This window comes from Callorhinchus milii, unplaced genomic scaffold (assembly GCF_018977255.1).
Source record: "Callorhinchus milii isolate IMCB2004 unplaced genomic scaffold, IMCB_Cmil_1.0 Scaffold19, whole genome shotgun sequence".
NCBI lineage: Eukaryota > Metazoa > Chordata > Chondrichthyes > Chimaeriformes > Callorhinchidae > Callorhinchus > Callorhinchus milii.
The window spans coordinates 1,789,153-1,803,834 of NW_024704760.1; the positions used below are offsets into that span (position 1 = coordinate 1,789,153).

The 14,682-nt window shown below is 49.2% G+C and overlaps 1 protein-coding gene across 1 annotated transcript; it reads left to right on the top strand.

Moving 5' to 3' along the window:
* The first annotated feature begins 5,904 nt into the window (after positions 1 to 5,904).
* On the top strand, positions 5,905 to 12,584 carry LOC103182543 (EF-hand and coiled-coil domain-containing protein 1). Its single transcript, XM_007899609.2, has 7 exons — positions 5,905 to 7,013; positions 8,870 to 9,003; positions 9,671 to 9,815; positions 10,446 to 10,602; positions 11,626 to 11,784; positions 12,009 to 12,078; positions 12,370 to 12,584. Exons 1-7 carry the CDS (start codon positions 5,905 to 5,907, stop codon positions 12,495 to 12,497), a joined length of 1,902 nt encoding a protein of 633 aa, XP_007897800.2. The 3' UTR covers positions 12,498 to 12,584.
* The last annotated feature ends 2,098 nt before the right edge of the window (positions 12,585 to 14,682 follow it).

Below are 14,682 nucleotides of genomic sequence, written 5' to 3' on the forward strand. Positions count from 1 at the left end.
AAATAACACGAAATAATTTGGCTCCAAAACACTGATACCACCAGAAGAAACTAATAATCATCATAATTAATAATAATAATCCTGGCATTTGATATAGCGCCTTATCACGTCTTCGAGACGTCTCAAAGCGCTTCACAGGATACGCTGTGAAGTGAATTGACTGGATATTTGGTGGGCGAAGCGCGGCAGCCAATTGCGCACAGGAGTGTCCCACAAACAGTTGTTGATCGAGTGAACCATTAATATGTTTTTTTGAAGGGATTATTACCCCTGGAAAAGCGATCTGCCAATCAACAAACAATTGGGTTCCTATTTACAGTACTGCGAAGCGCCTTATCACGTCGTTGAGATGTCTCAAAGTGCTTCACAGTACTGTGAAGTGGAGTGACTGGATATTTCGTGTCGAAAAGGAAAAAGGTTTTCAGGCGGGACTTGAAAAAGGGGAGCGAGGGGGGAAAGCGGTGGGATTGAGGGAGAGTGTTCCAGAGTTTCGGGGCGTAGGGGCTGAAAGCGCGACTCAGAGGCGAGAGTGCTATCAACTGAGCCAGGCTGGCACCAACATATGTAAAGAGGCAGAGGGAGAGACAGAGAGAAAGATTTTATCTCTTAGGGCTTTAATGTACTCAGCGTCCTGGGTTAAATTAAATCACTCTGTTGCTATTAATTTTTGTTTCTGAACTTTTCCATCAGATTAGGAAGGAGTTATTGCAGGATGGAGACCGGTGGCACATTAAGTCTGAGACTTATCGCTGCGGACATGCGGTGTCTGCTCAGCTTTCTTTTGGTCAGCCGGGTGTCTGACACATGCAGAATCCCATCCCCGTGCTTAAGAGTCTCCAAACCAAACTGAGATCTCCATACATCCCAGGCACTGGCTGGCTCTATTTCCCCCACCCTGCCTGACCCGTCCCATCATCATCATCAGCGGTCAGGCCTTCAGAGTTTCTGCCCCCACCCTCTGGAACTCCATCCCGGAGCCCCTCAGCCTCAACCTCGCCTCTCCCTCCACCCCCCACCCCCACCTCCCACCATCTCTCTCGCCTCCTTCAAGGTCCATCTCACGACCCTCCTCTTTGAGCTCATCTTCAGTCATCTTCCCACCCACGCCCGCCCGCTAACCCTCCTGCCTCCAGAACCGCAGCTCGGGTGCAAACCCTTCACTGTCCAGCGCCTTGGGAACATCCTCCCCATGTGAAAGGCGCTGCGTAAATGCAAGTTGCTATTGTCGTTGACGTCAAGTTGACTGTAAGCATCTTAAGAAACTGTCTCCCTCTTGCGGCAACACGAGCAACTGCACTGAGTGGCCAGATGAAGGCAGAGTGATTTCACGTGACGTTACTTGCTTTACCAGGCGGTCCTGGAATTTCCAGGAATTAAGGATTAATCACTGGCACGCTGCTGCAAGAGAGCGAGCGAGCGAGCGAGCGAGGGAATGAACCGGGAGAACAGTTGCAGGGAATTCTCCCGAATGAAAATTGGACGGTGATTCAGATTTATCCTGTTAGCATCAGCTTCTCGCTTGTTTCTGCCTGGAGACTCGACGCTCCAGGCTGCGTTTGAAACATCGAGGCCTCACGCGCTTGTCTCTTGATGCTGCGACTCACGGGCATCCAGCTGCCGTGTACATCCGTGCGCTAATGAACACATCAAACGTTTGTGGATTGGCTGCGTACTTTGTGGGCATAACGCGGCAACCAGTTTGCGCACAGAAAAGTCCCTCAAACAGTCACGGAGCAAGCGACCGATTTTATTTGTGGGGATTGCCAGCCAGGACAGCGGGAGGGAGAGAGAGAGAGAGACAGAGAGAAACTCTCTTCTCGTGAAACAACCCAACCTTATCAATACTCGCCTGAAGTGCTTTGAGACGCGGAAGGCATTTTTCTCTTTGACGAGCCGAAGGAAAGCTGCTTGGGTTTCCGTGAGCCAGATTTCAGATGGAGTGACTTTTCGTGCGGGAGAAAAAGAAGAAACCAAAGGGAAACAAATCCGCCCCCCCCCGCCACCCCCCCCCCACCCCCGAGGGTCCGTCCCATTACTTAATGTTTCGACAAAGAAACGAGAGAGTCGTGAATTGGCGATAGTTGGCCAGAAGACCCTGTGTGGGTGCAATTCCACCAAACACTTGCCCGATGCAACCAATGTGAAATGTTATTTAAAAAGGGAGCACTTTTCATTTGTCAATAGGGGAGTATATTTCCTGGTGGTATTTTGAGCACAAGTCACAGCTAGCTTCACATTTGTTATTCTTTCATTTGGCAATTGCTACTAAAGGCTCGATATCGCTGACAGATGAATCCCCGAGCTTCTGTTTCTCCTTTTATGGAGACTGTTTCATAGAATCATGGAATTATACGGCACAGAAGGAGGCCATTCGACTCATTGTGTCGGCGCCGGCCCTTTGAAAAGAGCTTTTCCAAATCAATCCCACTCCCCCGCTCTCTCCCCATAGCCCTGCAAACCTGTCCTCCCCAAATAATTATCTAACCGGTCAGTTTCACTGACCATTTCCCTTCCCTCGTTCCCTCTCCCACCCTCTCCCCTTCCTTCCCCCTCTCCCCCACCCCCACCCCACTGCCCTTCCCTCCCCCTCACCCCCACTAAACACAAAGCAGGAAAATTTATAATAATAATAAACCTTGGATTTGATACGGTACCTCATCATGTCATTCAGACGTCTAAAAGTGCTTCACAGAATATACAGTAAAGTGTAGTGACTGTGTACTTTGTGAGCGAAACATGGCAGCAAATTGCACACAGCTGTGTCCCACAAACGGACCGAGTGACCAATTTTGGTGGTAGGGGAGAGATTATTATTGCTCCCGGAAAGCGATCCGCCAATCGACTAACAACCGGGTTCCTACTTACTGCCGGGTAACCAGAGGTGTGCGGAGTAAGGAAACTTGTCTGAGGTTCTGCCCCGCCCAGGAAACAAACCCGATGATATAAAGATCAAACATCGAGGTGCCGAGGAATTTATCAACGAAGTGACCATACTGTTTGGCCAAGTTGCACAACAGCCAACAATATGTCTCAGTCACTGATTCCCTGACAGGGGTGGCTGAGGTTGGTAAAACCTGTTAATTATTAAAACCCAAGAATCAAAGGATACCCTGGTTTTGTGATGCAAATCAAAGGGAGCAATGTGCTCAACCACACCCAAGTGACTAGTCTTTTAGGAGCGTTAATTCCCTGACAGACTAACCACAGTTCCATCTCTCCTGTGACATTTTGCTTCTTCACACACACAAACAAGCTCAAGCATGCACTCGCTCCTGCTGCTACCAGCCAAGACACCGGAGAATCTATTAAACGTAATAAAAACTCAATTAGTTTTAGGGCGGAACTGTGGTGTCGGTTTGATTGCATTATGTTAAAGGGAAGGCCCTGCAAGCCTAGACTGAAGAGAGAGAGAGAGAGGAGCTGTGGTGGATAGGAGTGCAACCAGGGGACTGAGGGCGCTTTGTTGGCTGTCTATTTCGCCCACAAAGTATAGAGACGATTCACTGTAAGTGCTCCGGGACGCCCCTTCAAGGTCGCTATATAAATGCAAGTTGCTGTTGTTATATCCTGAGACGTCTCGAAGACGTGATAAGGCGCCGTATCAAATGCAAGGATTATTATTATTATTTTTGATTGGGATACGTGTGCCTCGTCTTTTTGAGATATTCCATAGAAACCATCACTAACACCACAATTGCTCCACCATTTCTCCGCGATCTATTACAACTTGACTAACCTGTCCGTTCCTCCTCTTTGCAGGCACTGGCCTGCTTCACGTCAAGCCCCCACCACCCTCCCCGCCACCCCCGCCCACCCTGCCTGCTCCGCTTTGCGTTTGATATAGAGCGCTTCACAGAATATATGGTAAAGTGGATTTGACCGTGTAATATAAGTGGATTTGACCGTGTATTTTGTGGGTGAAACGCGGCAGCCAATTGCGCACAGCAGTCAGTGTCCCACAAACAGTCGTGGACTGAGTGACCAATTTCCTTTTCTTGGAAGGATTATTACCTCCGGAAATCGTGTTCATACTTACTGCTGGGCAAACAGAGGCGTGAGCGTGCAGTGTGGAAACCTGCTAAAGGTTCTGCCTCGCCTGGGAACCAAACCCGGGTTCTCTTGTTCGCGAGGCGAGCGCTCTAACCGCTGAGCTACGAGACTCCACAAAAGATTGGAAGATTAAAAGGAATGAGTAAAACTGCAAATTGCCACCTTGACAAGAGACCTCATTTATTTTCTTTGTAAAGACTGAAGGCGGCATTGATTTCTATCGCTGTCGTCCGGCTCCAGCTTTTGTGTCAGACAGGTGAAGCCGGATGATGCATGGTTGAGGGGAAGAGACATTTTACCTGCAAACCAGGTGCGTGCTTTGACCACTTTGGATTAGATTTCCGACTAATGATTAGTCAGTGGGAGTGAGGGCCAACTGATACGACAGGCTATTGTATGAAGTTAGACGATAGCCGTCTAAGGTACGATTTAGGAACTTGGAGTCATTCTGAAATTTACTGTGAAAGAATGTGGGTTGGAGAACAGCCTTGTGTTCAGCCAAAATAACAGAGAGGGAATGCCCCCTAGGCTGCCGAGTTTATTGGAAAAAGGGACAAAAATCAAATCAGATCCATCCAAAGTGGCCATATTTCACGCGAGTGCGCCTCAAACTTCTGTTTTCTATGTTTGTGAAATGGAATTGACTTTATTTTCTAAACAAGGAGAAAGAATGTACAGATATATACTTATATCGGTCTTAAAATATTTTTTTCCTTCAGCCTGAGCCCACAAAATACACAGTCACTCCACTTTACAATATGCTCTGTGAAGTGCTTTGGGACGTCTCAATGCAGTGAAAAGGCACTATATCAAATGCAAGGATTATTAGAATTCTTCTTCTTATTAAATGGCTATAACACCGAAACCTTTATCTGACTGAATGACAGGTTAGCTGGTCTTTTGAAATAACGTCACGGGAACTTTTAGCATTTTATAAAGCCTTTGTCCTTTTCATACCAGTCATTCAGTGAGCGGGAGCGGGTTTGGAAATTGATGTAATGCAGTAAGATATTGTTAGCACTAGGGCCACAGGGGAAACAATTCTCTCTCCATCAAGTCTTATTACACCTGGGCAGAACACACTCTGAGTGGAGTTGTGTGTGTGTGCGGGTGCGTGTGGGAGGGAGGAGGGAAAAAACAATTTAACTAAACGCTTCCAGTATGAGTTTACAGTGCCAGATACCAGAGAGAGAGAGAGGGAGAGAGGGAACGAGAGAGAGATAGAGAAAGGAAGAGAGAGGTAACGCATGGCTACTGAAGACACTGATGCAGGAGAACGCCAACCAAATAACTTTTATGATGCATTTCCTAACTTTTAAGAACTTTTCTTTTGGTTAAAAACAAGGACTTGCGGGAACTTTTTTGAAACTGTCTTCGCTTTTCACTGTCAAACTCTTTGGAAACAATTTTCAGGGACAAAAAAAAAATCAACTTGATGTAGATTTCCTTCCCTCCCCTCCCCAAATAATGATCTTTTCTCTTTTCGTTCACAAACTTTTTTTATGGGAAATAATTAATGGATTGTGACATTTGGGTGGGAAAAAATTAAGGAGCAAATTTTTTAAAACTTACTTTTTTTTCAGGGGAAGAAAAAATTGGACGTCAACTTCGGAAACCTTTTTGAATTCCAATTCCTTGACGAGCAAATCTTCTCATTTTTTTTAAATAACTTTTTGTACAAGTTGGTTCTCCCTCTGTCTCTCTCTGTGTCTCTCTCTCTGTGTCTCTCTCTCTGTCTCTTTCTCTCTGTCTCTCTGTGTGTGTCTCTCTCTGTCCCTTTCTCCTCCTGTCGCTCTGTCTCTGTATCTCTCTCAGTGTCTCTCTCTCTGCGTCTCTCGCTTTGTGTGTCTGATCATGTCCAGTGGCTTGGGACTCCTCACCCCTCGCCCAGCCCGAAGGAGCGGCTGGTTGGCAAGTGTCCTCGCCCACCACTTGGGTTCAGAGACCGACACAGTGGACAATGAGGTGGTGGTGTTGGCCACAGGGATCGATCAATATCTACAGGAGATTTTCCACCATCTGAACTACGAAGGCGATGGATTCATCTCCAGCGAGGACTTCCTACTCTTGTGCTCGGTGCTGGGTTTGGAGGGTCAAAGCGATGAGATAGGACATGGACATGAACTTGGAGATGGACAAGCCACTGACTTGCCCAGGGAACTGGCTTTCAAAGACTTCCACGCCAGGCTGTGTGGTTATTTCTTCAAGAAATCGGGGCAGAATCCAGAAAGGTTACCCGTGGGTAAGGAGACGGAACACGTGGAAAGGCAGATCCAGCTGAGGTGTCCTCGCATCAGGAGGGGGAGGAGGAACTGTGTCCCCTTTGATCTGGCCAAGGCCTGGATGGAGAAGGAGATGGAGAGGCCCAGGGCCCGAGGGCAAAGGCAGAAACCTCAGCAACTCCTCAAACAGGAGGACAACCTGCATCCGTGCTCGGAGGAGCAGGGAGAGGACTGCCTGGCCAGGCTGGAGTTGGAGTTGGAGAACGCCAGCCTCAGAGAATTGGTGGAGGACCTTCGAGGTTCTCTGCAGAGCAGCGACGCTCGCTGCTTGGCACTTGAGGTTGCTTTGCGCAAGATCCACGGCGCCCATGATCCCCAAACTTGGCCCAGAAGGAGAGAGCAAAGGGCCGGAGGAGGGGAGGAAATCTCGTCGGCCAGACAGCAAACTAGAGGGTGTAAGAGCCTGCTCCGGGAGTTGGAGCTGATCCGGTCCTCTAGAGACGGGCAGATCAGCGAGGCCATGCGCTTCAACCAGCAGGTCGAGGAGGAGTTGAAGGAGACTCAGGGGCGGCTGCTGAAATGGGAGCAGTGGCTGAGGGAGATGAGGAGGAAGGCGGAGGAGGGGAGGCGAGCTCTGGTGATGGGGCTGGAGACAGTGAAGGACCTGGAGAGCAGAGCCAACCTGGTGCCTGACCTACGAAGCAAAGTCCTACAGCTGGAGCTGGAGCTCAATGGCTACAGGTCAGTGGGTCTCACAGAGGGCAATAATCCAGCCCAGGCGAGGGACCATCCATCCCCTCCATCCTGTCTGCCCTAGTGCTCTGGGGACACTACCCTGCGTGAGGGACACCATATAAATGAAGTTATAATAATAATAATCCTTGCATTTGATACAGCGCCTTATCACGTCGTTGAGCTGTCTCAAAGCGCTTCGCAGGATATATGGTAACGTGAATTGACTATGTGTTTTGTGGGCGAAACGCGGCAGCCAATTGCGCACAGCAGCGTCCCACAAACAGTCGTGGATTGAGTGACCAAATTATTCTTGTTGTTATTGCTGTGGTTCTCCACTTATCTGTAGTCCTTCCTGGTTCAACAGGGAACCCTGAGAAGTGCTTTGAGACATTGTCTCTGAGCCCTGAAAGGCGTTGTATCGAATTCAACGATTGTTATTATTAATTATTATTATTATTATTAGCTTCAGCTCTGAACGTTGACGGAGAGCGGTGTGGGTAGGGAGGAGGGACACCTCAAGGAATCTTGTCAGAGAGCTTAGCCCGTGACAGATTCCCGGGCGCTGGGTTACATCACCAGCAAGACCAGGCATCAGCAAATAATGTACCTTACAAGCTGACAAATCCTTTCCTGAATGCCTCCTATTTGAACAGTGCAGCTCATTGTGTTTGTTCATACCTGTGTTCGTGTGCTATTATTGCTGCAGCTTGTACAAACCGCACTCCGGCTGCGTTGAAGTTAATACCTGTTGGGTTTGTCTCATGTCTTAGACCCAAGGCGATTGACTCCCTCCGATGTTAACTCTTAACGTGTCACCTCGCTCGCTTTTTGCGACGTCTCGCAGACGTGACGCGGCGCTGAGTCAAATGCACGCAGTGTTATTATTTTTACATTGCTCTGTTATTTCGACGGGTTTGGCTTCGGTCAGCCACCCGGAAACCCATCACCGTTGCTCGAGAGTGTCCGAACCCAACTGAGAATACGTGTGGAAATTCCAGAGATAGGTTGTTGGAATGGAATGGAATGCGCTCTCTCTGCCCGGCCAGACGTGTCCTGCTTACGTAATTGGGGATGTTCTCCGAGACTCCGCCCGGGGTGAAGGCCGCTAAATAAATGCAAGTTGTTGTTGTCGCTAATTCGCTTGGAGCCAAGGAGACCCCTTGTGCATGTTGTGGGCGAGTCGATGCGAAGACGATAATGATGCTAAGAATGAGTTAACTATTGACGTGGTGTTCGAGCTAATCTGGGAACATAAGGCGCTGCTACCTTTCCCATCGCCGCGACCTGTCAAAGGGTCCCCATTGAGCTAATGTTTACCTGAGGCGAACCTCCTTCACCTCCTTCAAGACCCATCCCCATCCACAATCCCCTCCCCTCACTCCTCTATTCCTACCCCACCCCCTGCGCCCCCCAACCCTCTGGATTCCAACTCAACAGCTAAGATGCAAGCCCTTAACTGTCCAGCGCCTTGGGACATCCTACCAACGTGAAAGGCGCTTTATAAATGTAATTTGTTGTTGTTGTTACGGTGGCAAACAAGGCCCGTTATAATAATAATAATAATTCTTGCATTTCATACAGCGCCTTATCACATGGTCAAGACGTCTCAAAGCGCTTCACAGAATATACAGTAAACATACACTGACCTTATATTTTGTGGGCGAAATGCCAGAGAACCGCCCAAATCCTTTGCTGTTTATGAGCACAACAATAATAAACTTATATTCCTCCTTGCATTTGATACGGCGCCTTTCACGTCGGGAGGACGTCTCAAAATGCTCCACAGGATTCACTGTAGGGTGTAGTGACTGTGTGTTTTGCGGACGACCTTTCAATGTTCTCCTCGCTTTCATCATGCCCAGGTCACAAGGAGTTGGAGCTGACCAGGTTCCGGCTTTTCCGGGCTGTTCCCCGCTCCACCAGGAACGCTGTGGCTCCTACCCCCAACCATCCCGGAGAATCCCAGCTGGGAAAGCCAACCCCTCCTCGGAGAGCAGTAAGTATCGGAGCCTGGGAAAGACAGAAAGCTCTTCCAAAACCTCCCAGATACTTTGTGCGAATCCACCAAGGCTGACACTCATCGCCTATTGCATTGCACTACATGAGATTAAACGTCCACCGTGGTTCATATCACGTGAGTGACGCTGCTTAAATCGCTCGCTGTGCATCCTGTGAAGCGCTTTGAGACGTCCTACCCACACGAAGGCTTTGTGTGTCAGCCTGGCGCAGTGGGTAACACTCTCGCCTCTGAGCCAGAAGGTTGTGGGTTCACACAGTCTAAGCTGACACTCCAACGCCTTGTCGGAGGTGCCGTCCTTCAGACGAGACGTTAACCGAGGTCCCGGCTTCCTGTTTGGGTGAACGCTAAAGATCCTGCAGCGCTATTGGGAAAGAGAAGGAAGTTTCTCTCCTCCAGGGGTCCTGGCCAACAATCCCCTCAAATAAAATCAGCAAACAAGCTTGCTGTGTGGTGGGACACGGCTGTGTGGATAAACTCCCCCCACCCCCCCCACTTCACAGTGTATCCTGTCAAGCGCTGTGAGACGTTTCATTAACATGATAAGACGCTGCGTCAAATGCCAGGCTTACTGTTGCGTAAAGTATCAATGGTACCAAGCTTCCCCCCCAACTCTCCCTCACCCCCACCGTCCCCCCCCACACAGGTGTGGAACATTTGCTGAGAGCTGTGGAGGGCCGTGCAGCATCTGATGAGGAAGAGGAGGAGGAGGAAAGGTGCACAGAGGAGCAGAGTCATCAGGCCACGGAGCTCAGGAGAGTCCTGCACCCGGCCAGCTGCTGTGAGGAAGGGTGAGTCAGGGTCTCACTTGCCCAGCTGTGGGGACGGAACACCTCCGAGCCCTAATAAGAGTGGATCCCCGTAGCGTAGCGATTAGAGAGCTCGCCTCACAAGCGAGAGGACCCGGGTTTGATTCCCGGCCGGGCGGGGGTGTAACTACGGGCAAGTTTCCTCTACGCGCCCACCTCTGTGTACCCTGCGGTAAGTAGGAACCCGGTCGTTCGTCGATTGGCGGATCGCTTTCTAGGGTAATGACCCCTTAAAAAAAATGTTGGTCATTCGACCCACGACTGTTTGTGGGACACTTGGCTGCCGCGTTTCGCCACGAGATACACGGTCGATCCACTTTGCAGCGTATTCTGTCCGAGCGCTTTGAGACGTCCCAAGGACGTGACGAGGCGCTGTATCAAACTCAGGGATTATTATTGTTATTATTATGTAAAACAAATCGGTATCTAATTCGCTCGTGTTCACAATAAAACTTACTGCAACGCTGGAGCTCGGCAAAACCGTGGACAGACGCAGCTGGCAAAGCGCCGGGCAGATGACTGACCAGCCTGTCCGCCTGTCAATCACAGGCTTAGCAAGTGTCAAACTGCGGGAGCTTCATTTTAAATGATCCGCCCTCTGTACCCGACCAGGTGCCAGAGCCACGGCATCCGGCAGATCCTGTCTTGCAACTGCTGCTGGCGTGGCAATGCGGACGTCTCCTCCGCGAGGGAAGAGAGGAGGAAACTCGCAGCCGAGCTCAAGGCAAGGGACGGACGAGCGCAGGAGCTGGAGAGTGAGATAGAGAAGGTGCCAATGGGGAATCACTCTCAACAACAACAACAACAACAAAATTACATTTATACAGCGCCTTTCACGTCGGGAGGACGTCCCAAGGCGCTGAAGATCTGTCGGGAGATCTTCTTAAGCACACGAATGGTTTCATTTGGTCAGACTCCAGCAGCTAAACCAACACACACTCTCGGCTCCTCCAAGCCTTGGCTCTCACCAGGCCTGAGCTTAATACTTTCCGGGATTAGGTAAGCAGGGTGCGTCCCTCTGGGTAGAGAGAGAGAGAGATCCCAGCATTCCAGACGCAGGGAAATCTCCACACGTACGCAGAACTATCAGTCAGCTTTGAATACTCTTAAACACGCCACTGGGTTTAAGTGTGTGTTGGATGCCCGGCTTTACCCCCTTACAAAAGAGTACAAAACCTTTTTCAACTGGTGTGAACGGAGACAATAAACGTTGTCTCTCTCTCTCAAGCTGAGATCGCTGATCGGGTAGACCTTGAGGTTTGTTTTTGTTTTGCACGCGCAAAATTCCTGCTAACCTACCCGGTTGAAGACTTTAATCCATGGGAAGGGATCTTCCTCTTTAGCTCGTGGTGGTTTGAAGTTCTCCTTTCGTTGTTGTCTCGGCGGTGGTGGAGTTCTGCGGCTTCGTGGTTAGAGCGCTCGTCTCGCAAGGGAAAGGACCTGGGTTCGATTCCCGGACCGAGCGAAACTTTAGGGAAGTTTCCTTACTCCCACACACACACATACATACACAATCGCCTCTGCTTACCTGCAGTAAGTAGGTAATAACAGTTGTTAGTCGATTGGTGGGGTAATAATCCCTTCAAAAAAATATTACTAATAATAATCTGGTCACTCAATCCCACTGTTTGTGGGGACGCTGCTGTGCGCAATTGGCTGCCGCATTTCGCCCACAAAATACATACTCAATTCACTTGACAGTTTGATCTATGGAGAGCTTTGAGACGTCTCGAAGATGTGATGAGGCGCTGTATCAAATGTGAGGATTACTATTATTATTATTATTTCCTAGTTGACCTGCTCGATGGCCAAGGAGCTACAGCTAAAGGGGGAGGAGGTGGAGATGCTGCGGATGGAGCTGCAGATGGTGGAGACCGATCGGGTGCGACTCTCGTTGGTCGAAGAGAAACTGACCGATGTTCTCCAGCTGCTCCGACACCTCCAGGTCCTGGTAAATATTCCTCTCAATCTGCAACAGCGCAGGAAAAGGAGCCGCAGGTGTGGAGCGAACAGCCTGGACATATCGCGTCGGTGTAAAGAGAACTGAAAGTTCCTGTGTTCCTCAGACCTTTGCTATCTCAGAACGTAGGTCTCTCTCAGGCTCCTTGAATGTTGATCCCTTTATTTTATCCTGGGAGGGTGAAGGAAATTATTCTCTTCCCGTTTCCATTGCAGAACATTTCCAGACGGTCGCTGGGGAAGATTTTGCTGAACACCCTGAACGCCTGCTACGTGCCCGGACACGGTGAGTGATCGGCGGCTCGTCACGGAGACAGATCTCACCAGAAAACCGTTTGCTTAGTTTCAGTCGAACATTAAAGCTCGCCTAAGTCTGATCGGTATAAACCGTATAATCGCCCAAGGATTATTATTATTGTAATCCTTACATTTGATACAGCGCCTCTCACATCAGGAGGACATTAGTTTCCTGTACAGTGTAGTGACTGTATTTTGTAGGCCAGCGCTGCAGTTACTTTGCGCACAGCGACGTTCTACAAAGAGCTGCGATTTTGACTCCGACTTTCTGCCCCTACAGAGACATCGAGCTCCCTGGACGTGCTGAACTCTCTCAGCAAAGAGCTCCTCTCGTGCGAGTTACTGTCTGACATGACAGCGCAGAGAAAACAGCAGCAACTGGAAAACTCCCTGATCATATCGTGTTAGCAGAAAGAGAACTGTAAACCTCTGCACCTTGCTTCCATCCCTTATCCTGTTCTGGTCAGAAAGCCTTTGACTTTAAAATCTGTGCTCGCGGCGAAAAAAAGCAGCTCGAGCTGCAAAATATGCCCAGTCGAGCGTAACATATTAATAATATAAGAGTGCCTCATTGCATCATTGAGAAGTCTCAAACCGCTTCACCGCACATACTATAAAGTGCAGTGACTGGCTGCGTATTTTGTGGGAGAAATCGCAGCAGGCAATTTGCGCACCGCAACGTCCTACAAGCAGCCACGGAGTGAGTGACCGATTTTATTTGGAGAGATGGTTGACCAGGACAATGAGAGAGAGCGAGAGAGAGAGAGAGAGAGAGAGAGAGAAAGGAAGAAACTCCCTTCTCTTTTCGAATAGCGTCGCAGGCTTTTGAATGTCCCCCTGAACAGGCAGACGGGGAGTGAGGTTTAACGTCTGATCCGAAGGACATTGGCGGAATCTCTCAGCACACATCTTCTCAGCCTTAGCATCTTTTTATTCTCTACAGGTCCACAACGAGGGCATTTCGAAAAGGGTCAATTTAATGCGTTGATGTTAATAAAAACAAGGCGTAGCTCTGGGTGTGGAGCCCCGCGCTTTGTGCTGAATTGTATTCCTGCGAGATGGTACGAAATGCCGTTCGGGTTTCGTTCAGTATTCCTTTCAAGAACAAATTAGCGAGATTTCTGTTACGAAATAATATCTCAGGATGCAGTAGTATACTGTGTACAGTTTGGGACACGACGTGTGCAAAGCGACTGGCGGAAGGTGCACTGTATGGACCTGGGTCTATTTTTGCCGAGCAAACTGCTATGTTCTGTATTTATTGAAGCGTTTACAGTGTGGGATGTGCTCCATGGCTCAGTTGCTCTGTAACGCTGCTTTGGGGGGGGGTGGGGGGACGGGTGGGGGGGAGAGTTGCTATTGTCTGACGGTTGTTATTTGTTCAGCTTTGAGTACGTGTCGAAAGATCCTCTATATTTTAGCGAAATGCCCCAATTCGGGGGCACTTTCCCCTGCAACGTGTTGTTTTATTCTAAAAGATATATCACCCCCTTGTGGCCTCTAACAATCCATCACTACGGTATTCATTTGCGACTCTGTAATGCAATGCTCGGCCACTCCCCGGAGGGTGGGGGGGGGGGGGGGATATTATGGGACGGGATGTGGCAGGGATAAGATTGAGCGAATAAAAGTGGAACAGGAAAAAAAAAACCACACCAAATCGCTCGTGTCCCGTTAAGTGTTTGGGTTGATCTGACCGGCTGGCGGGGAGTGCACTATGTTACGTTTCATTCGCTTCAACCGCTGCAGTTGTTGTTTCACTGACAATGTTTCGCCTCAAATCATCTTTACTCCTGTGCCAACTCTGGTGAAATGTGCATCCTGCGCTCAAATCCCATTACATCCCAGGATTTAAAACATGCTGGAGCTTAGGAACATTGCGTATTAGACTCTTCCCGCCCCCCTCCCCAGCCCACACTCTCTCCTTTCCTTCTGCCCACCCAATTGTGAGTTACCCCTGGAAACAGCCCTCAACTAAGAACAAGTCAATGATAAACAAGGCCCAAGTGAGGGAACCTGCCAGCCGGGCTCCCTGGCTCCCCACGCTTTCTGCCCTCATGTTAAAAGTTCATTCGTGGCCAGGTTTTACAGAGGATTGACTTTCCCCAATCTTTTTTTCCCCTCCCTTGACAGATAAAGTACTTGACAGCTGTCAGCCGGCATGAAGGGGCTATGGTAATCACATCTGACATTTAGCAAGAACGCTAAAAAAAAATCCTTCAAAGCCAGAGAGAGAGAAATAGCACTCTCTAATCTGGCTCCGTCCATCTCCCTGTTAAAACCCTTTAATTTGGCTTTGCTCTGTTCTGACCATCACAATAAGCTGTTGACAAGATTACAGAAAAAAGCACTCGTCCTCTGAGATCCAGAATTCCACTCGCTCTTAGCAGCCCCGGTGTGGGACACATTTTTCGACTGAGAGTTTAAGTCCACCCACACTCGTGGAATAAGCTTAAATTTGGTCTTAAATTTATTTATTTTTTGTAAAAATTCTTGCATTTGATACGGCTCCTTTCACGCCGGGAGGACGTCTCAAAGCGCTTCACAGGGGTTACGGTGAAGTGTGGTGACTGCGTATTTGCCGGTGGACACG